This window comes from Dromiciops gliroides, chromosome 2 (genome assembly GCF_019393635.1).
Source record: "Dromiciops gliroides isolate mDroGli1 chromosome 2, mDroGli1.pri, whole genome shotgun sequence".
Lineage (NCBI taxonomy): Eukaryota > Metazoa > Chordata > Mammalia > Microbiotheria > Microbiotheriidae > Dromiciops > Dromiciops gliroides.
In genome coordinates this window covers 512,327,230-512,350,824 of record NC_057862.1, presented here as the reverse complement: position 1 = coordinate 512,350,824, position 23,595 = coordinate 512,327,230, and the positions used below count along the sequence as shown (strand labels likewise).

At 35.1% G+C, this 23,595-nt stretch overlaps 1 protein-coding gene across 1 annotated transcript in view; it reads left to right on the top strand.

Annotated features, from left to right (window-relative positions):
* The window catches only part of CSMD1 (CUB and Sushi multiple domains 1), a 2,580,735-nt gene that overhangs the window by 2,180,987 nt on the left and 376,153 nt on the right, over nt 1–23,595 (top strand). The window contains 3 exon segments of the mRNA XM_043985743.1: nt 8,318–8,434; nt 15,913–16,026; nt 17,518–17,613. Coding sequence (XP_043841678.1) covers nt 8,318–8,434; nt 15,913–16,026; nt 17,518–17,613 — 327 coding nt within the window.

Below are 23,595 nucleotides of genomic sequence, written 5' to 3'. Positions count from 1 at the left end.
CAAAATGTTAGTACAGTGCATCATATCTACCCTTCTGCTGAGGACAAGACTTCAAATCTCAGGCACTTGACACTTATTAGCAATGTGACCCTGGGCAAGTCACTTAACCCCAGTTGTCTCAAACATGTGGGCCATCTCCTGTCATCCTAATCTATATCTTGCCACTGGGCTCACATGGCTATGGAGGAGAGAGTGAGGCTAATGACTTTGCACAGACCTTCCTCACTTAAATCCAATTCACTGCAAGTCATGACATCACCTCCCAGTGTCATGGTCCTCTTCAAAAATGAAAGACAAACAATAATACCCTTTCTCTGAGCCCTTTGTAATCTATTTTCCCCAAACCTAAGGTATCAGAATATGCATAGCCTTAACTCCTTTCTATAATAAATCCTAGGAAGGAGTGGTCACATTCTCTCAGGATTTCCATCATTTCCACCTCAATCGTAAATTTCTTCCTATTAGTGAAACTTTATGCCATATAGAATTTCTACTTTTTGAAGGATAAAATGATCATGAATGAATGAATAGACATTTACTGAGTACTTACTTTGTTCAAAGCACTTAGTGTTAGATACAAACAGAAAAGCAAGTCAGTCCCTACTCTGAAGGAGCTCGCATGCTAATGGGAGAGACAATACATATGAAGGTTGCAGCTGCAAGTTAGATGAAAAGGTATCATGATTTTTAGGGTGCTGTTGCAAAAGCAGATATTAATATCACCTTCTTAAAGTAATTTCCACTGATGAAATACTATCACTTTCAGATGTTGAAGCATTTGACAGTGCCAAGGACTTTGGTGGCAGGAATTAATTAAGGCAAAAAGAGAGTTCTAATAAATACACGAATAACTGAAGTCCCCCATCTATATTGTGTCATATCTCTGTGTCCATTTTTGTTTGTTTTCCACATCTTTATGTCCCAGGGCTTTTCAGTATAATTTGATGACAAAAACTATTTCTTTTTTCCACTGACCTTCTTCCATTTTTCCTCCTCATTTCCTTCCTCTGGTTCTTGAATTTCCTCACATGAGTATATCATTTTAATACAATGCTACAACCCCTACCTCACAAATATACCCCTTTTACTAGTTCTGTTTCTTTAGAATATTATACATCCAAACAGAGCCATATTGTAGTCAATAGTCTTCTCATTTAAAGACTCAGCCAAAACTCTGAGGTTATATTTTCTCCCCGGAGTTAGAACCTCTGATTCCTCTTCTACACTTTCAACATTTGTATATCGATATTTAAAGTAATGGGTTGTTATTACTTGCTACTTTTTTGCATTTTGTTTCTTCTTATACTTGCACAGAAAATAGAAAGTATAAGATGTATAAGTATAAATATAACATAGTGGCACCATGATTAGACTGCAATTGTTTTTTTTTTTTCCTTTTTTTTTTTTTAGTGAGGCAATTGGGGTTAAGTGACTTGCCCAGGGTCACACAGCTAGTAAGTGTTAAGTGTCTAAGGCCGAATTTGAACTCAGGTACTCCTGACTCCAGGGCCGGTGCTCTATCCACTGCGCCACCTAGCTGCCCCTACTGCAATTGTTTTTAAAAACATATGGGAATTTTAGTGGATTTCTAGCTCAATAAAGGACTGCAATGTGGTTCTGCAGCCTAACAAAGCTAATGTGATCTTGGGCAAAGCTTCCAGTAGTAGAGAAGTAAGAGTACCACTGGGCACAGTGGATAAAGCATTATTTCTGGGTTAAGGAGAACCTGAGTTGAAATCTGACCTCAGACACTTGACACTTACCAGCTGTGTGACCCTGGGCAAGTCACTTAACCCTCATTGCCCTGCAAAAGAAAAAAAAAATGTTACCACTGTACTCTGCCTTCTTCAGATCTTTTATGGAGTAATGTGCTAAGATCTGGTTACTATGGTTTTTGGACAGGGAAATGGTAAACACTGTAGTATCTTTGCCGCCCCCCCCAAAAAAAAAAGATTACAAAGAGTCAGACACAATTGAAATGACTAAAGAACACCTCCATGATTTAAAGACATTGGTAAGCTGGACTGGATAGCGTCAAAATGGGATAAACCAGAATGATGAAAAGACCTGAGTCTGTATCATATGAATACTAGTTGAAGTGTTTGGGGGAGACTTGTGACGTGGATTGGGGGGGGCTAGCTCACCCAAAGAATTGGAGGCTCATCACAAATCTTGTAATATAAAAAGAGCTTTATTAGGAGAGGAATATATGGCTGGGGAACAGATCACCTTGGTGACTGCCACATTGGAGTAAGAGAAGACTGGTCTTTTGTATTTTTATTGGACAAAAGAAAGGGAAGGGCATTAAAAAGAACTGGGAGGGAATTATAAAGGAAGAAAAAACACAAACTAAACTGGTGCCAGATAACTAAAGGGGGTCTTTGATAATGAGGTATCAATAGAATATGCAGCATCCATTCAGATCTTGCATATCATCTTGCAGACTGCTCATCAGCATACTGGGATCATACCCTACCACCTCATTCCTGAGATGGGAAAGAGCTGTTTTCCCCTTGACATAGGGGATTTGAATCTTTTGGATTTCTTGGAGTCCCACTATAGAAGGAATTGGCCATGTTAAGGTTGGACTTGGGGGTTAGGTGGGAGGAGGTATAGATATGATATCTTGAAGTATCTGAAGGAAGGATGTCATATGGAAGAGGTTTTAGACTATTGAACCCCAGAGGACAGAGCCAGGAGCAATGGGTGGAAATTGCAAGAAGGCAAACTTAGGCTGTACATCAGAAAAGCTTTCTAATAAATAGAGTTGTCAACAGTAGAATGTGCTGCCTTGAGAGATGACAGGTTTCCCCTTCCTTAGAGATTTTTAGACAGAAGCAGGATGACCACTTGTCAGGTATATTATAGTGAATATTTCTTTTGTATATGGGTTTGACTAAGTGGGTGCTAGGGTCTCTTCCAAGTTTCAGATTCTATGAATTTAAGGGTGTTTCAAATGGTTTTATTCTTTGTTCATTGTGCCTATTCTCTATGTTATCTGACTTGATGGATATACATAGTCAATTTTTTCCCGCCTCCATCCTTTTTTAGTTTAAAAGCCTTATGATTAGCTTCGCAAGAAAACCAATAATCACAATGTGAAAAACAGCCTTTAAGAATTTTCTGAGACCCAGTGCTAGAATGTTAAAAAAAAAAAAAAGAAAGAAAAAACTTTATTTACATTCTCATGAGAATGGGCCCCTTCCCTAATGGAACAGCAAAAAAAAATGGCAGTTCATGAGCCCCTTTCATTCTGTGATTGGCCTCTCCCTTCTTCCTCAGTTACAACCTGCACACCAAGACACTGGTGTCCAAAACCAGCCAATCAGAATGGGGGGGGGACGACACTGAGACAGTCCTCTAAACTCCTCCCCTACATGACCAGCCTTGGGTCTCCCTTATCATGTGATTCAATTCACTGGGGAGGAGGAGTGGAGGCAGCCCTTTCTTAGACTAGGAGGAGCTGACCCCCTTTGGGGATATTAGCATTTTAAGCACCTCATCCATTCCCAGCTGGGTCTGAATTCACCACCAAGACATTTAAGTTCCCCAGACAGTTTCAATTACCTTTGGGGAGGGGGGGGGATGTTTCTCACACAGTCTTATCAATTTTTGTTTTGTAGACTCCATCGATGGACAGGAATCTGTCATTCACATATTTTAAGCCAAGTTCCAGAAGTCCAAATCCCATTTTTTACTATTCCAAATCTTCTATTCTACTGTTCCAACTGAACCTGACATCTCTGATATTTTTGTTTTTTTTGTTTTTTTTAATGTATAGTCACATCCAACTCTTTGTGACCTCATTTGGGGGGATTTTCTTGGCAAAGATATTAAAGTGGTTTGACATTTCCTTCTCCTGCTCATTTTACAGATGAGCAACTGAGATAAACAGGGTTAAGTCCCTTGCCCAGGGTCACACAGCTAGTGTCTGAGGCCAGATATGAATTCACAAAGATGAATTCCTGATACCCAGCCCAGTGTTTTATCCAGTGTGCTGCCTAGTTGCCCTAACATAACCTATAAAAACCTATTAAAAAGACAGCATGGGACATTAGAAAGAGAAGTGAATATGGACTTAGGATATATTGGCTCAAATTCCAACTTTTCTACTTGCAGCCTATGTGGGCTCACTTAATCTCTTTGGTTTTCAGTTTTCTCATCTATACAGTGAAGAGGAGAGAGAAAATGATCTTTAAGGTCCCATCTAGCCCTAAGTTTACTATCATGTGTTTGAAACATTTCTCTCTTATTTTTTCCTATCAAAATTTACTTTTCAGTGTATGTTGTTGTTTGTCCTTTGTTCTCAAAGGGGACAATTAAGTCTGGGAGGTGATGTCATGACTTGAAGTGAATTGGATTTAAGTGAGGTGGGGCTATACAAAGTCACCAGCCTCACTCTCTCCTCTGGAGCCATCTGTGTCCAGTGGCAGTCTCTCTAGGACTCCATGATTTACTTTCCATAGCCTTAGCTAGCTTCTGCTAAATTAATTTGTGTTAATAAAGTTATAGCAATGTAACCTATGTGTTACATACCAAAATAGTAATAATAATTAAAAATAAAACAAAGTCCAACAAAATTTCCAACAAAAGACACTAGATGTTGATGTTTTTTTTATAACACTAGCCACTTGAATAATCCTTTTAGGTTCCTATCACATGGGATTTCTTTAGTAAATATTTAGATGGAAATAACTTTTCATAAACACATTTTGGTATTTTGCAACTCCACCCAGTATGCACAATATTTATGGTTCTTTACCATTTGTATTGAACAGAATATTTGCTTATTGTTCCTGAAGCCCAGTGAAAAAGAATTAGTTAATTTATAATTGATCCTCAAATATCATCTCTTGCATGTTACAAATGGCAAACATTAAGTGTAACAATGTGCATGAGCTAGCCAATTTTTATATTGGGGTTAGGAAAAAGAAATAATAGATCCTTAAATGATATTATACATATAAATGTATATATTTACTACAGTATACAGTAATTTGACCTTTGTTATAATTTGAACAGGAACTGAATTGAAGTTTATAGTTGCACTAACTATAGAGAAAGGTTGAGTTACTCATTATACTTGAAAGTCATATACTTTTATTTCTTTAAAAATATGCCATACGTCAGATTTTTTTAAAGTGAAAATTTCTGTATTCTAGACTTTAAGGGGAGCTATCACACATCATCTCTTCTTAATTTCTGAGCATGTGAAAAATGTCAGAAAAGTTTTCCTAGGAAGTGTCTTAAAGTTTCTCATATCAAATAAAGACATGGAAGGGTATGGATATATATGGTCATCAATATCATTAAGTTGATTTGGAGTTAACCATTTATGCTATCATGTTGTAAATTTAAAAACAGCCTAAATGAAGCTCCTTGGGGTAACTAGGTGGCACAGTGGATAGAGTACTAGTCCTGGAATCAGAAAGACTCATCATGAATTCAAATCTGTCCTTAGATACTAGCTGCTTGACCTTGGGCAAGTCACTTCACCTTGTTTGTCTGTTTCCCCAACTGTAAAATGATCTGGAGAAGAAAATGACAAACCATTTCAGTATCTCTGCCAAGAAACTCCAAATTGGGTTTGGAGTCAGACATGAATAAAAAAATGACAAAAACAAAACAATAAATGAAGCTCCATTTTTCCTAAGCGTAGCTCAGTTAAATTATATGTTTATTATATATGTATATATATGTATATATGTATATATATATACACACATATATGTGTATATAACATATATTTAACTGTATCATATGTAATATATTTATTCATTCATCTATCCACTCATTTGTTTGCTTGTTCATTCATTTATTTATTTAGTCATTCATTATCTATTTATTATTTATCATGTATCTATCTATCTGTCTGTCTGTCCATTCATCCATCCATCCATCCATCCATCCATCCATCCATCCATCCATCCATCCATCCATCTATCTGTCTGTTTATTTGGCTGTGATAAGCTTAGGAACGATAGCACTCCATTTTAACTATTTTTAATCTCATAGCATGATAAGAAAAATGGTTTATTTCATATCAACATCTTTGTATTGGTGACAATAAACATTCATGTTGGGGAAAGAGAGAGACCCTTAGAATTACTCCTAGAGGCTATGGAAATTATATTCTAGTAGAGTATTATAAATAAAAGCTGAAAATTTAGGTATGGTTACACGGAATGACCATACGTTTAAGTTAATTTTTTAATGTGTCATAAAACATCTATTTGATTTATTCCAAAATGTGGCTGTGTTAATATTAGAGATCATTATTGAATAAAGGCCATTTTCAAAAGAAAATAAAGAATATAAGTTATGGTTCTTTCCTTCTAATTTTAATTGTATTAGAGATGTTTATGCAAACACCTTTAAATTTTATACAACCAAAATTGATTGTTTTGTCTTTTGTGATCTCTTCTATCACCTCATTAGTCATGAACTGTTCCTTTATCCATAAATCTGAAAATCTTCCTTTATTTCTCATTTTTTGTTTTTTTGGTGAGACAATTTGGGTTAGGCACTTAACCCTCATTGCCCTGCAAAAGAAAAAAAAAGTGACTTCCCTAGGGTCACACAGCTAGTAAGTGTCAAGTATCTGAGGTCAAATTTGAACTCAGGTCCTCCTGAATCTGGGGCCAGTGCTCTATCCACTGTGACACCTAGCTGCCCTTCATTTTTTAATATAATGTCTGTCTTCTTTTGTGTCTTAATCACCTATCCACTTAGCATATGGATTGAGATGTTAGTCGAGATTTCATGTCTGTCAAACTGTTTTCCAATTTTCTCAGTGTTTTGTTTTGTTTTTTTCAAATAGTGAGTCTTTCCATCTCTCACTGGAGATTTTGGGTTTATCAAATACTACACTACTGTGTTCATTTCCTTTTGTATGTTGTGTATCTAATCTGTTTCATTAATTGACCTATATATTTTAGCCAATATGAAATCATTCTAATGATTAGTTTTATGGTATAATTTGAGATCTGGTACTAATAAAACTTCTCCTTTCTTCCATTAAAATTAATTATCTTGAAATAGAAAACAAATTGTGGTTCAAAGCTTCTGAGTAATGATTTAATAGTAATGGTCGACAGGTTACCATTAAGTCAACTCAACTAATTCCTCAGTAATTAGTGACAAAAGAGTGCTTAGCAGAGCTTATTTTTATAATAGAAAAGAGAAATAAAAAAAAACTACAACAATCTTTGGAAACTTGTTTTGAACATAATTCAACTGGACAAGGCAGGTCATCTGACTAGTTCACTTTCTCTAAGGCTTTCTTAACTCAAATTCATCCTGGGTCAATCAATCTGTCTGTCAAAGTGATATTGCCTTAGGAATCTCTGCCCTGCACCTGTAGTTTTTTGTAACTAGAAAGTTTACTTAAAGAGGCATATAGTTTGAACTAAGACTGGGAAAGAGGAACTTGTGGTTTGTAGTTATCAGTTACCACTCCCTCCCTCCTCCTCCAGCTGCCAGAATGGAAAATTCAACTTTAGAAAATTACACTTTAACTTCTACTTAACCTCTAGCTCAGGAAAAAAAAAAGGGGGGGTGCTTATCCATTAAGACTAGAAAGAGGAACTTAACTTTTAGTCAACCCCCCTCTTTCCAGCTGCCAGAAAGGGTAACTTAGCCTTTTAAAAGAATCTTATAATCTATGATTTTTTTTATTCCTCTTATTCCCTCAATTTTTTCTTATATTTTTGCTGTATCTAATATTTGATGGACTATGTTAAATATTAGTGGTGGTAATGGAATGCTTGCTTTACCTCTGATCATCTTAGAAGGGACATTAACTTTTCTCGATTATATATAATATTCACCCATGGTTTTAGATAGGTATTGTTTATTCCTATGTACTTTAGTTTATCTTTTAACAGAAATTTAAAAAAAATGAGTGAACTTTGATTTTTAAGAAAAGTTTTAAAAACATATTGATATAATCATGTGTTTTTCATTATTTGACTATGACTGATATTATTAATTGGCCTATTATATTTATAGTCTTTCTTACATAGAACCAATTATTTATTCCTGGTATAACCCTAACCATTTGGATAGTATATACTATTTCTGATATATTGTTGTAGCTTATTTGGCAATACTTTATTTAAAATTTTTTAATTATTGTTGATTCTCTTATCTTGATGACTACATAAAATTGAGAACTTGGGACACTTTTGCTATATGTAGAGATTTTAGTCTTGTCTATAATTTATTGTTTAGGAATTCAAGGGGAAACTGAGATCGTATATTTTAGAGTTATAGAAAGATGAAAGACATATGATGTTTTGATTAATTCTACTTTCAGCTCCCTGTGGAGGACAGTATACTGGATCAGAAGGGGTAGTTTTGTCACCAAATTACCCACACAATTACACAGCTGGTCAGATGTGTCACTATTCAATAACTGTACCAAAGGAATTTGGTAAGAATTTCCTTTTATATGCTTTTTAGATGCATAGTTATCTCTCTTTCTGTGTTAACTTGCCCTACCTTATACAAACAGATGCTTCAACTCTTGAACAAACACTTCTCCCAGAGGAACTTGGATTGTATCCACTATAGTAGTTAGATGACAAATATGAAAATAAAAATGAATAGTCACCTTTTTGTTTCTGGGACAATCTATTTACTTGCCTCTAACTTTCCTCCAAGGATGCTCTCTTTATACATTGGTTTAGAATAGAGAGTAAGGGCAGGTAGGGGTGTGGATAATATTATGGATGAAACAATCTTAGGTTAATTTGTTTCCACTCTTAGAAGTAGAAAAATTAACTCTTGTTAGCTGTTTTCCTTGATTATCCTCATGAACTGCTCTTCCTCTTCTTTACATTCATTCATCTTCACCTATTGGGAAAGGGACACCTTGGGGAAAAGATAGCCAAACAATAATAACAAGAACAATAGCAACAACAACTATGAAGACAGGACAATAGCTAGCATTTGGATATCACTTTAAGTTTTATAAAGCACTTTATATACACTATCTCACTTGATAAATAACAAGCATTTATTAAATGCCTTGTATGTACTAGTCACTATGCTAAGTGCTTTACAAATATTATTTTTGTTTGTTTTTTTGTTTTTGTTTTTGGGGGGTTTTTTGCAGGGCATTGAGGGTTCAGTGACTTGCCCAGGGTCATACAGCTAGTGTCAAGTGTCTGAGGCTGGATTTGAACTCAGGTCCTCCTGAATCCAGGGCCAGTGCTTTATCCACTGTACCATCTAGCTGCCCCCCACAAATATTATTTTATTTAATCCTCACAATAACCCTGGAAAATAGGTGTTATTACTATTTCAATTTTACAGATGAGGAAACCAAAGCTATATAAGGACCCAGGGCCATACATCTATTTAGTAAGTGTCTGAGGACACATTTGAACTCCAATCATTACTACTTAAAGTCCAGGTGTCTATCCATTGAACCAGTTAGCTTCCTCCATGAAGCACTTTACATACATGATCTCATTTGATCTCATATACAATACTTCCCCATAGTATATGAAAATAGTTTTTTTGTCATTTGTCATACACAAACAAAAAAGTCATAGAGTTAGTAGTACTATTTCTAGTATCTGCAAAGGCTGTCTGCATCTAAGAATTGACCAGATAAGAACAAATCTGAAAGGGAGAACAAAAGTTTCATGGAAAGATAAGACACTATATATATATATATATACACACACACTATATATATATATACACACACACACACACACACATATATAGACATATACATATATATACACACATACACACACACACACACACACACACACACACACACACACACACACATATATATATATACTTGAGAGTTGCAAGAGGCAACCTGGGAGTCCAAAATACCTGGGTTCAGTACCTGCTTGGGTAATATCTCTATGACCTGGGGCACCTCACTCCACATCTCAGTGACACAATAAACTCTGAGTTGAAGAACAGTTGTCACTTTGCACTGATAAAATGAGGTTTCTCATGGAGAATTCTCTGGTCTGCACCATTTGAAATCATAGACCTGGTGCTTCCCATCCCAACTCCACCTGCCACTCCCACTGAATCCTCCAAAAAAAAAAAGTAATACTACCACTAGATTGTGGTGTTAGGTTATATGATCGGGGGCATACACTCATTCTATTTATTGAGCATTGAGAGAGACAAATGCATTCTATAATAAATGCTATAAGAATTCAGTGAAGGAAGGGTTCACAGTGAGCAATTGTTCTTAATAAATTTTAATAATGTACATAGGCATGTGACTTTTTTTCCTGTGTTGTAATTCTTTTTTTCTTTTGCTCCAAATTGCATTTTATTTTATGAATTCATATCTTAGGAAAACCAATTATGTAATTATACTTTTGCATGCTTTTTTTTCTTTTAATAACTAATTTGTTTTAATAACTAATAACTAACAAATCCTGGCTGTACTAAAACACTGTGATCTCTTGTGCAAGCTATGCTACTTATGTTGAAAAGCAAACCTGAGTTGCAGATTATCCTCAGCAGGGTTTTCTGCTTTACTTTGCTTTGGTTACTTTACCTAATCAAAGGTAGGTCTTGTGCAGGTCATCTCTTTCTTTGGTTTATAGTTTCATACAGAGGCATATGTTACTCACTACATCATGTGAGATCTATTATACTTATCGAGTACCTGGTGAAAGGGAAACACCCCGCATTATCTACATAGAATTTTTCTGCTCCCTGTGTCCTGGGTTAAAAAAAAAATCCCTTCAACCTTTTTTCTTTTTTTATGCTACTTTGTCCAAAATTAGAGTGAGAACTCCACTATATTCTTAATTCCTGACTCACTACCTTTCCCCAGATCTTATGACCTTTACATATACATCAGGATCAATGACCAAAAGAAAGTTAAGCTTTTGGCAAGAGGCTTCTCGGTTCTGTGCTTAATTACTCTGCTGGGCTCTCCCTGCCTTCCTAATGAATAGGAAATTTTAATACGGGAATGAAACCCTTTGCTGAAGTCTGCATGCCTGCAGCTTTTTAGCACTTCCCAGGCTGTTTTCTTCCTGAACATTTTAGATATAACTAATAATGACTCGTTTTTGAATATCCCAAGCATTATGGTTATCATACATATGGAAATAAAACCAATAAAAGATGAGAACATAAACATTTCCATAAAGCCAAAGCATTAAAGATATTCTAAAGCTTACAGCAAATAAATTTCTTTCTGAAAATAAATAGCTTACCCCGTACGATAAATAATCTCATTAGGAATATTTATTACTTTACTACTTACAGAGCTTTTAAAATCTAAATGATACCTAAAAATATATTCACCTAAAGTAGACCATCTTAAATCAGAAGGGCTCTCTTAGTCTTAGCTTTTTATACATGATGTAGCCATGGTAATATGCTAACAGTTGCCTTTATTTCTCAGTTACTTCTAGCAATTATAAGTCACTCATAGACCTACATATTGTACCTTTGGGAGAAAATTCATGAAAAGGGAATTAAGAATTGTGTCATCTACTATAACCAAAGGAGGAAGATCAGATATCTTTATTCTACCTGTTTTTATCATTAAATCCCTGAATAAGAAGAATCCATATCTTTTTTTTTTTTTTTTAGAAAGACCTGAGAATAGGTATCACATCACATGGCATCTCGTTAATACAGTTTATACAATGGTAAACCTGGAGTCAGTAAGACTGACTCAAATATGCTTTCATGCACTTACTAGCTGTATTACCCAAGGCAAATCAAATAACTTCTCATCTATAAAATGGGGATAATAATAGTACCCACCTTAAAGGTTCATTGTGAGTATAACAAGATAATTTTCTAAGTGTTTTTAAACTTCAAAACACTATATAGGAGTGGCTAGGTGGTGCAGTGGATAGAGCACCGGCCCTGGAGTCAGGAGTACCTGAGTTCAAATTCGGCCTCAGACACTTAACACTTACTAGCTGTGTGACCCTGGGCAAGTCACTTAACCCCAATTGCCTCATCAAAAAAAAAAAAAAGTAAATTGGGGGGCAGCTAGGTGGCGCAGTGGCCCTGGATTCAGGAGGACTTGAATTCAAATCCGGCCTCACATACTTGACACTTACTAGCTGTGTGATCTTGGACAAGTCACTTAACCCTCAATGCCCCACAAAAAAAAAATAAAAGAGAGAGAATAAATTAAGAAATGCTATTACATAGTTCTAAGAATGAGAACACTCAACACTAGTCACTGAGACAACTGTCCAACACTTTGATTTTTAGGTCAATTTAAGAGGGATTTATTACAAGTCTACCATATGCTCAACAGGAATCATAATTTCAGTAAACCTTTTGTGAAGTATTTCACTAGAACCAATCAAATAAACATATTGGAAGGTAGTTTTGACAATGGGGTTTATTACTTTGTTATTATCACCATAATTATATTTTGATATTCTTTAAGACAAAGAGTTCAGCTTAGAATTCTCATTTGGGTTATAAAAATTATCATTCTTTATAAACAAAGGAGATTCTGGGCTACAAAATTATTAATATCTCATAGAATGATAGTAAAGGAACTGAGAACAGAACCTAGATTTATTTTCTTGAGGGCTTGCTAAACGTTCTGTATCAGGTTCCTTTGCAAAACTTCAGCTCCTTCCATGGATGAGGTGACGCTCATTTCTTTTCTTCATGTCCCTATTCAAATTGTTCTGCTCATATTCATTCCTGCAATAAGATAGAATCTCCAAAAGTTTTCCAACTCATTAATGGACTAAAGAATGTAATTTTAAAAATTCTTGGAACACATAATTATATTCTTTGATAGAGAAAAGCATTTGTTTTTTTCTATTATAAATACTAATTGCAGTTAACTAAACCTCAAGTCTTTGGACTTGAAGGGAACAAAAATGTTAACTAGAGGTGTAATAATAATGGTAATGCTTGTCTTTCAGTCTTGGAAATGTCTTTAAACAATCTTTACCTTTTGTTCAGGAAACTCAGCTTCAGAGATTTAACTAAGGAACGGAGTATGGAACTTTGCTCCAAGTTGTAAACCATAGAGAACACAGCACAGTACTCAAAGCTTAGCACAGTGCCTGGCATTTAATAGGCACTTAATAAATGCTTATTGGCTGACTGAAAGCACTTGTGATCCTTTAATGTCTCTCTCTCTCTCTCTCTCTCTCTCTCTCTCTCTCTCTCTCTCTCTCTCTCTCTCTCTCTCTCTCTCTCAAACACACACACACACACACACACACACACACACACACACACAAACACACCAAAAGCAACTTATCTAGTTAGCAAGAATTTTTAAAAATATAAAACTGCCAAATGACTCACCTCTTTCATATCATACCACAGATGAATAGTAGCCCCAGCAACTCTCACCTTGGAAGCATTTTGGTATACACGAGTCTCTTGCCCAATTTTTTTGTGTGGCTTGCCCCAGCCATGGTTGGTGCTGTTCTAGGTGAAATATTGTGAGTTACAGATCTGCCCAACTTATTAGATAGTCCTACAATTCTTCCCCATAGTGCCATGGTTTTGTTTTGTTTTATTTTGAGATCTGTTCTGCTTTTTTTTTTTTAGATCTATTTTGCCTCTCCATTCCTGAATCCCAAATTCAGGCCTAGGAACAGCTTTATTGCCTACATCCCTTTGTATTCGTTCCCTCTCTCCTTCAAACTGTCAGGAATAGGGAGAATCATTTTCCTTGGCTGGAAATAACTTTGATTAAAAAACTCCAAACAACTATTGTAGTTACACTGTCTTCTTCATTTTACTTGTTCTTAACTAAGCACACTTCTTTCTCTTTTTTTTTTTTTTTTTTGGATAATATACATTTTCATTTAGTTTTGAGTTCCAAATTCTATCCATCCTTCCATCCACCCCTCCCTGAGGCAGTAAGCAATCAGATATAGATTATATATGTGTAATTAGGTAAAACATTACCATATTAGTTATTTTGTATAAGAAAATTTGAATAAAAGAAAAAAATTAAAGAAAGTGAAAAATAGCATGCTTACTCTATGTTCAGTCAATATCAGTTATTTCTTTGGAAGTGGATAGTATGCTTTATCATTACTCCTTTGGGGATTGTCTTGGATCATTGTATTGCTGAGAATAGGTCATTCTAAGTTCTTCATCAAACAATACTGCTGTCACTGTGTACAATGTTCTCCTGGTTCTACTCACTTCACTTATATCAGTTCATATAAGTCTTTCCAGGCCTTTCTGAAATCATCCTGCTTGTCATTTCTTATAGCACAATAACATTCCACTACAATCATATACCACAACTTGTTTAGCCATTCCCCAATTGATGGGCATTCCTTTGATTTCCAATTTTTAGCCACCACAAAAAGAGCTGCTATAAATATTTTTGTATAAATAGATCTTTTTCTCTTTTGGGGCATATCTTTGGGATATAAACCTAGCCATGCTATTCTTTCTTATATAAATTATATCTAAAATACACAATTCTTATTGTTGCAGGTAATAAATAATTCATGTAAATTATTTAGATCCAAGTAAATTATTTTTCTTCAAAGTTGAAATTTCACTTATTGGTAAGAGAAATAAAGTGAACTATTATGCTGGTTTGAGCTACCAATTGTTTTTCTTTTAAAAATATAAAAGGCCATTAATTTTTTTTAAATGCTTGAAAAAATTACATATTATATTACTTTGGTGTACAATTCATGCATTCTTATGATCTAGAACAATTATGAAATTAGTTTTTCTGTTATTTAGACTTTAATGCCTGTACATATAATGGAATATACATCTTTTTTGTAAACATAAATTTACTACTGTTTCAGAAATGATTTTACATCATTACTATTTAGTAGTGAAACAATTTCAAATATTGTTACATTTTCTTGTGAAATTTATTGGTGTAGCTCAAATGACAGGAAGGGAAGACTAATACTAAAGAGAAAAATAATTTGCAATGAAAATAAATAGAAGTTTGATATTAAGGTAACTACAGTATAATAAGTATTATATAAAAGCCAATTGCAAATGAGTGTGGTATAGATAGATCTAGCTTTGGATCTACAACCAGTTGACTTGAGTTTGATTGCAGTTTTCTTTTACTTACTCCCTAAGTGACCTTGGGGAACTCAGCTAGTCAAATATCATTGAAAGGTTAATTTACTGGGTCTGCATTTTCTCACTTGTAAAATCAGGGGATTGGATTGATGAGCCCTGGGGCCCCCTCATCTATGACCATATGAATTATCCCTAAATGCACATTCTAAAGGTTGAAAAACTCTTGGAATGTTTCTAAAATTGGTAAAGTAACCACCACGTCTGGATATTCTCTCTTGATCCCAATGCCACAACTAAACTTTGGTATTTCAGGGATCTGTGATTTGGTCAGTGTGAGTGTTCTTTGCCTTCCAATACAATCTTCTTGAGTTATTGTAGTAGAAATACTCATTATCCTGGAACCTGTAAGGCAACAAGCTTCTAAATTTAGGCTGGTCATTAGTTGACAGACATAGTAGACATCAACATCTCTAGACTCAATCTGTTTGGTAGAAGTGGTTTTGAGTTTGTGCTCTATGTGGCATTATTTTTCAAAAAGAAATAACAGAAAAAGACTTTGATGAAGAAATGAACTTCAAAGTTAACATAATAAAAATAATTTCTACTAACTTTATATCTAATAGGAAATGGAAGTATCAGGTGTAGTGATGGCATGTGCAGTGTGTCAAATATGAAAAAGTAAAATCAAATTGATTAATTTATAAACATTTGGGGTTGTTTTTTCATTTATTTTTAAAGCCCTAAAACAATTTAAAACTTTTATTGATATGAGGTTTGTTAAGCTAAGGATCCAGCAGGAAATCAATTATTTGCAGAAACTTAATTTCACGGTAACATACTATTTATTGTTTATTTTTGAAAGTAGGCTTTCTCATTCTTTCCCTTATTATTTTGCAGTTGTGTTTGGGCAGTTTGCCTATTTTCAGACAGCCCTGAATGATTTGGCAGAGTTATTTGATGGAGCACATCCACAGGCCAGACTTCTCAGCTCACTTTCTGGTTCCCATTCAGGTAAAGAAGCCACAAAGAAGCTTTGAGAAACATAACAGGGAATGAAAATTTCAAAATCTAAGGATGAGTTATTATGGATTCAAGGAAAGGGCAGAGGGAGGTACACAATAATTTCTTGGCTTTAACTGATGATTTAACATATTAGAGATTTTACTTCATTTATTTCAGTTTTCCCTTCATATTAATCTTTCATTCAAACCACATTTATTACATACCCCCTAAGTGCTGATAACTGTGCTAGGCACTAGGGATACCAAGGAAAAAAATGAAATAGTATCTTCCCTCAAAGGGCATATATTCTAAAGGGGAGGGGAGTAAACACATAATAGTATATACAAAGTACAGAATATACCAAATAAGAACAAAATAAAGTAATGTTTTGAGGAGGGCAAGGAAGGAACTAATGGCTGGGAGAATCTGGAAAGATTTCACAGAAATGGTGGTATTTGAGCCAAAATCTGAAAGGAATAAAGAAAAAAAAAATATATATATATATACATATATATACACATATATGTATATATATAGTTTGTAGAAATATGTGTATTTTTCTGTGGATTTATGATTATATGTATACAGATAATTTATTGAGCACTTACTATATGTAAGAGATTGTGCTAGGTACTGAGGAAATGTGTATATATCTCTTCAAAAATGGAATTTGTACCCCACAGTTACAGAAATGTACATTTACTTGGGATGAGTACATTTAACTGATGTATTTGCAAAGATAACGAGAAAGGGTAGGTAGTATGGATTCTGTCAGAGACAAAACTAAGAAAAGGAGAGATAATACTTTGCTTTTACTTTCTAGTCCTTGGCTTTCTTTCTTTTTCTTCCTTTTTCTAGCCCCCACCCCAATTGTCCATCCAAATGAAATTTAGATAGTTATCTGTTTGGGCAACTTAAAAGGTGGGGGGAAGGGGTAAGGGAATTACAAAAGACTTTTTGTAATGAATTTGAATCTCTTAGAGTATTGTGGATTCTAAGAAAGATTGTCAATAGCAGAAACAACTCCCAACAAAAATTATAAGTTGATTCTTTATAGGTGAATTAAGCCCTGAATGATGCTTCAAGAAAGAAATCTGTAGATTATTCTCAACTAATAGAAAAAAAATGAACTACAAGTAGCTGTATTTCATAAGAAGTCATCATTTCATAAAGAGTAAAGTGTTTTAATTCCAAAGGGGACAAAATGTTTTAAACCAGCTTACAAAAAATGTATTTTAGTGGTAAAGCCTGGGGAAGAAATTATGAAATACTGGCAATCTAATAAAGTGAGACTGCAAACATAGCTAATTATTTTTCATCCCAGAAATTTTATTATATACCATAAATAGATGTTTTCTAGATTCCCTGATTATATATATATATATATATATATATGTACACACACACAGACACACACACATATATGTGTGTGTGTCTGTGTGTGTGTCTTGTGTGTGTGTCTGTGTACACACATTTTCTTTTTTCTTTACTTATATGCAGGGGAAACACTGCCTTTGGCCACATCCAATCAAATTTTATTGCGGTTCAATGCAAAGAGTGGTGCATCTGCCAGGGGATTCCATTTTGTCTACCAAGGTAAATTTAGCATAAAATGTTTCTTTAGTCTATTTTTTGTGTGCTGAGAGGAAGTGTAGACTACTTACTGAAGAGTGCACTGAACTGTAATTTGGCAGGCTTCTCAAGTCTGGCATTGGTTAGCTGTATGTGCTCAAGCAAAGATTTTTACAAACTTCTACCTTAATTTATTTAGTGATTATAAAATTAGAACATTGGACTTAATGGTCTCTTAGGTCCCTTCCAGCTCTAAATGTTATGATTCTATGAAAATTAGGTTAACACTATATATGGCAGTGTCTGTATGAAATGGAGTGGAGAAAGTTTTTGTTAAATGTCTGGAATTCAGGGCAGCTAGGTGGCACAGTGGATAGAGCACTGGCCCTGGAGGCAGGAGGACCTGAGTTCAAATCCAGCTTCAGACACTTTACACGCTTACTAGCTGTGTGACCCTGGGCAATTCACTTAACCCCAATTGCCTCAAAAAAACACAAAAAAACGTCTATGGAATTAAATGTATCATCAGAAGTTTCACTTGAAAAATTAGCAATTAACATACACATGCTCAGGCATACTTTCATTCATGTATATCAAATATACTTAAGGAAATGAGAATGTTGATTTTAAGATTAATTGTTTAAAATTTAAATTTTAAAGTAAATATCAATATTGATTTTAATTTTTTTAACATGGCTACAGTAAAGCTTCATTTATCTGGCATCAGTAGAGATAGGATAAGTTTTCCAGATAATAGAAGCTTACCTCTTCAATCATTATTTTTCCCTTTTACCGCCTACTTAATTTTTATGTAACTCATTCTAAAATGGCATCTGGATTTTGGGGGTCTGCTTTTCATGTTAACTCAAGATCATTACTATTAACTGCACTGTTATTTTATGGGAGAATTTACTTTTATTTCTGTATTTTTTTTCTGTTGTTTCATTTATTTCATTTTCCTGTATGTCAACAGTCCCGATTTCTTCTGCCAATGTATCTATCTGCCTCTGCTATTCTCTTGTGGCTTGAGAAACCAGATAACTTAGAAAATTTTATATTATGGTTAAGCCAGTGAACCTCTGAGTTGGTTGGATAATGACTAAAAGGTGTTTCACATTTTCCTCCTCCTACCCCTTCCTCCTCTTACCCCTGCCACCCTCTTTTGGGCTTTGTGACAGCTGTTTCAGACACTTAGACTCCTTTTTCACATACTTCCAAGCTCAAGGCTGTTATAGAAAGAGTTCATTCTCTTTGCAAATGTTTATTAATCACCTGGTGTGTGTAAAACATTTAGATAGGTGTTAAAAGATTATAAAGTTTAAGCAATCAATAAGCAAACATTTGTTACCTACTTACTTACTGTGTGCCAACCAATGCATTAAGCTTTGCAGAAAAAAGAAAGGAAAAAGAAAGAAAAAATACAAACAGTCCTGTCCTCAAGGAGCTTCTGCACTAATGAAGGAGACAACATTAAGACAAAATAGACATAGTAAATATAGATTAGAAGTCAGCTAGGTAATGCAGTAGATAAAGCACCAGCCCTGGATTCGGGAGGATCTGAGTTCAAATCCAGCCTCAGACACTTGACCCTTACTAGCTGTATGGCCCTGGGCAAGTCACTTAACCTTCACTGCCCCTCAAAAAAAATATAGAATAGAAAGAAGGTGAACATTGATAGGATAGCTCAAGTCACCAGGGGGACTGAAACGTCTTCCAAAGAATGTGGCTCAATTTTGAACAAAGCCAGAAACATCAAGAGGCAAAGGTAAAGAAGAGCATTTAGGCTATGAGGGTAGAGGGACAGCCAGTATAAAGGTCCCGAGACAGGATATAGAATATCCTGAATGAGGGCCTATAATCTGGCTATTTATCCCTGGATAGTAGAGAATATATGATAGAAATAAATGGAGGAGAATAAAGTATGATAGGCAAGAAAGGTAGAAAGAGGCTAGATTGTGATAGGCCTTAAATGTCAAATCAATATCTTCATATTTAATGTTGGAAGTAATAGGGAGCCACTGGAGTTTATTGCCTAAGGGAGATGGCATGATCAAACCTATACTTTACGAAAATCACTTTGGCAGCTGTGTGGAGAATTGAATGGAACTGGGAGACCCTTCAGGTAGGGAGACCACTTAGAATGCTATTGAAGTAGTCCAGGTGAGAGGTGGTAAGGGTCTGAACTAGGATGATGGCTATAGGAATATAGAGAAGGGGGAAATGACGTGGACTAAAAGAGAGTGACATCATGTTTAGTAATTATGATGTGACTGTGGAGATAACAAAATCAGGTGAGTAGATTCAATTAGTCATTCAGAAGGCAGTTATTAAATGCTTCTTATGTGCCAGACACTGCTTTAAATGCTAGAGACAAAAGAAAAGTTTTTTAATAGTCTTTACCTTCAAGGACTTTGTATTCTGATGTGACACAAACCATATAGCAAGAGGCTAAGGAAGGAAATGATAGTGAGGAAGTTAAGGAAAGAAGTTTAGATTACATTTTGGAACATTAATTGTGAAAGGTAGAAGACAGGAGAATAACTTCTTGAGGAAGAAGGCCCAAGGGAAATTTCTTTTGTTTCTTTTAGGATAAGGAAGATCTTAGTATGTTTATAATGTGGCCTATGCAAGCTCTGAGAATTTGGATCTTCAGCCACTGTCACAGCTGGGCTCCCAAGAGCTTAGCTAAATCTCCCCCTCTGGGTACTAGAGGATACCCTAGAAAGTCAAGGGATGATTCTCCAAGGCTATTGATTTATTCGTACCAGTGTCCCACCTCCAGATGGATTAGCAGTTGAGAATCATTTAGTACAGCATTTAAACAACCTTTATTAGAAAAAAGTGTTTTCTAAGGTGATACCATAAGAAAAAATTGGTGTAAAACATCCCCCAAAATGTATGCCATGTTCTCCCCCAACTGCATACAGAGTTCAGTGGAAAAAAGACTCAAATTTAGAGAGCAGATGTAGCAAAGGGGTAACATGTGTCCTAACTTCTAGAGGCTATTTTGTTCCCATTTATGGGGTACATAAGAAGTTCCCATTTAGCATCGTGTTGACTTTTTGTTTGGCTCCTTGTAGAGTCTAGAGTCTACTCCCCTTGGCTCCAAATAATGCATACACTACCACTAACTGATTCAGACACTGATGGAAATATGAGAAGTTCAACATTTTCCAAACCCTTAGAAGTTGACAGGTCCTTCTCTAATTAAAGTGGGGGGAAGGAGGGTGGAGCCATGGAGAGGAGACCTGGCCAAGAAAAAAGCTAAGGCTTTTCCTTTCCCTTCCAGGTCGTTCCTTCTCAGGAGATTCAGCTCTGTACTCTATACTTACTCCAGTTTCTCAAATGAATACTTTCATAATTCCTCAATAATTTATAGATGACCTCCCACACCTCCACCTTCACCAGGGCATGACCAACTTTCTCATTCTATTAGAGCAGAGTTCCTGCCTTACATGAATTAACTTTGTTCAAAGGAGTTATGTCACATTTAATAAAGTCTTTTGATTGATTAATTATTAGATTTTCTCACCTTATTAGGGTATCTTAGCTAAAACGGTGGAGTGGCTTCCACATTATCCTTGCAATGAGCAAGGAAATGGAGCTAGTAGAGGAGACATTAGAAGTGGCAGAGAAAGATTTAAATAATACCTTCTCCCTGGCCTCATGAAGTTTATAGCTTAAGAGGATGATGTGACATGAGCACAAGGAATTATAATAGTACATGAAAAAATGCCTTAGGGAGGCAAAGCACAAAATGAATGCTAAGAGAGAGAACAAAAAGGTCATCAGAGACAGAAGAGACTAGGGAAGGAGGTTTCATGAGAAAAGGTTAAAATGCAGTTAATTTCTGGCTTAGGCGATTGTCACAATCTTTTTTTGTTGTTGTTCTAAGAGGATGTTGTAAATATTGGGTTTTTTTTAAAAAAAGTTTTTCATGTTTCTTCCCTATCCTTTTTCCATGGAAGGGGGGGGGTGTTGGGGGTTTGAGTGAGGGTGGGGGAAGGGACAAGAGGAGGAGAATGGATTGCTATCTTTCCCTCTTCCCAGAAAACAAACTTGTTGACATTAAAAAATAAATAAAAAGCTAGAATTAAAGTGTGTCACATTGTTTATAGATCAGTTCTATTCTAATGCCTTTAGCTTGGATCCAATTCAAAATGCATGCCCAGAAAAGATTCCCTTATAAAAATGCTTTTCACTGTTTAGTTATCGGTTATTCTAGACTATAATAAAGAAACAGACAGTGAATGATTGATTGACTCAAGAAAAAGTTAAGGAGTCTCTGAAGTGGGTTAAAGAAAGTAACAATTGTTTGAGGCATGGTAATGTCTCACTGAGTTAAAATTAGTTATATAATTGGTCTAGGGTACCTCATTATGGCAAAGTAAAGAATTATGTAAAAATGTAGAAAAGTAGCAGGAGAGGCAATGTCACTTTCCCTTCACCCACAAATACAAAGAACAGAGTGGCAAATTAGCAAGGAAGCTTGAATAGAGTACAAGTACTTGCACCAAATAGGATATAAGTCTAGACTTGCACTTACCTCTCTGTATTCAATGTTTGAAGCCAAAAGGAAAGCTTAGGAAGTAGAAGACCAAATGGCTAGAGCAAAGAGAATAGAATTCTGGGTGTCTGTCTTCAACTCAGGTGTTATACCAGCAATTTACACAAATATCTATCTATATGTGTGTATATCTATTTGTGTGTGTTTATATGTATATGTATATATGTGTGTGTATAATAAACACAGATGTATATGTATATATCTATGTATGTATATATTTGTGTGTGTGTGTGTGTGTGTATGACTGAATAGTTTATAAAGGTCCTGTATATTTCATTTGTCTGATCTGTTGCCCCTGGAGCCATGTTAAAACTGATGTCTTTTCATCAAAATTATATTCTTTGGAGGAATAGGTCCCTGATCACAAATGCAATTTAAGAAATCAGTCAAGAGCAACTGGAAAAAGTTTTCAATATATATGAAAAGTCAAATTAAACATTTTTTTCATGAAAGATAGCAGTTATATTGAAGCCTAGAAATTATTTGAACTGTATTGTGTAAAATTCTTATGAATAGTGCTTTCATATACCACTTAGTTTGTTCCTTTCATAAATTATTAAAGCTTGAAATTGCACAAGAACTTTTTTAAATGCCCCAGTTATAGAATGACTAGCTGTTAACAGGCTGAAAGTTCAGTTAACATATCTCTATCTATCTATCTATCTATCTATCTATCTATCTATCTATCTATATCTCATATCCACTTATTTAAGGGAAAACATATAGTAAAAGGACAAAAATATGGGTCACTTTAGCTCTATAAGGTCTTAATTTTCTATAAATATTGAATAGAAATATTTTATTATCAGTCACAAAGAATATTTAATAATGTCCTAAATGATGGCATCAACATATCTATCAAGCATTTTGTCAATAAATGATTGTCTATTAGACTCCACCATGTGCCAGGGAGTCAGGGTATCTTTAGACTCAGTCTTTATGTATCATTTTAATATTAAAATTAAATAGCACTCCTAATGGGTGCTACTGGGCAGGTTACTTCTTGGGCAGGTTTCTTTACCTTTCTGATACTCACATTCCTCATCTATAATGTGATATCTATAAAATAAGTTCTCTTTTAGCTCTAATATCTTTGATCATTCTATGAATTGTTTAGGATATGGCAGCCACAGCACTATTGGGAGACGTAACCATTTCCCCTTCTCTAGCATTATGAAAGCTCTCAATGAGACTTTAGAATTGCTAGACTGGATCAGGATTCCCTGGGAATTCAGAGGACAGGGATCCTATGCTATGGTTCATTAACATGTTATATAGTAGCCCCATGATTTCCTCCAAGACAGTATAAATTTCCTTTCTAGCCAATTTTTCTTGTTGGTCATATTGGCATTTTCACTACATGTACATGCTTGGAACTATCATTACTCCCCTTTCTACTTCCCTTCCTTCTCTCTCTCTCTCTCTCTCTCTCTCTCTCT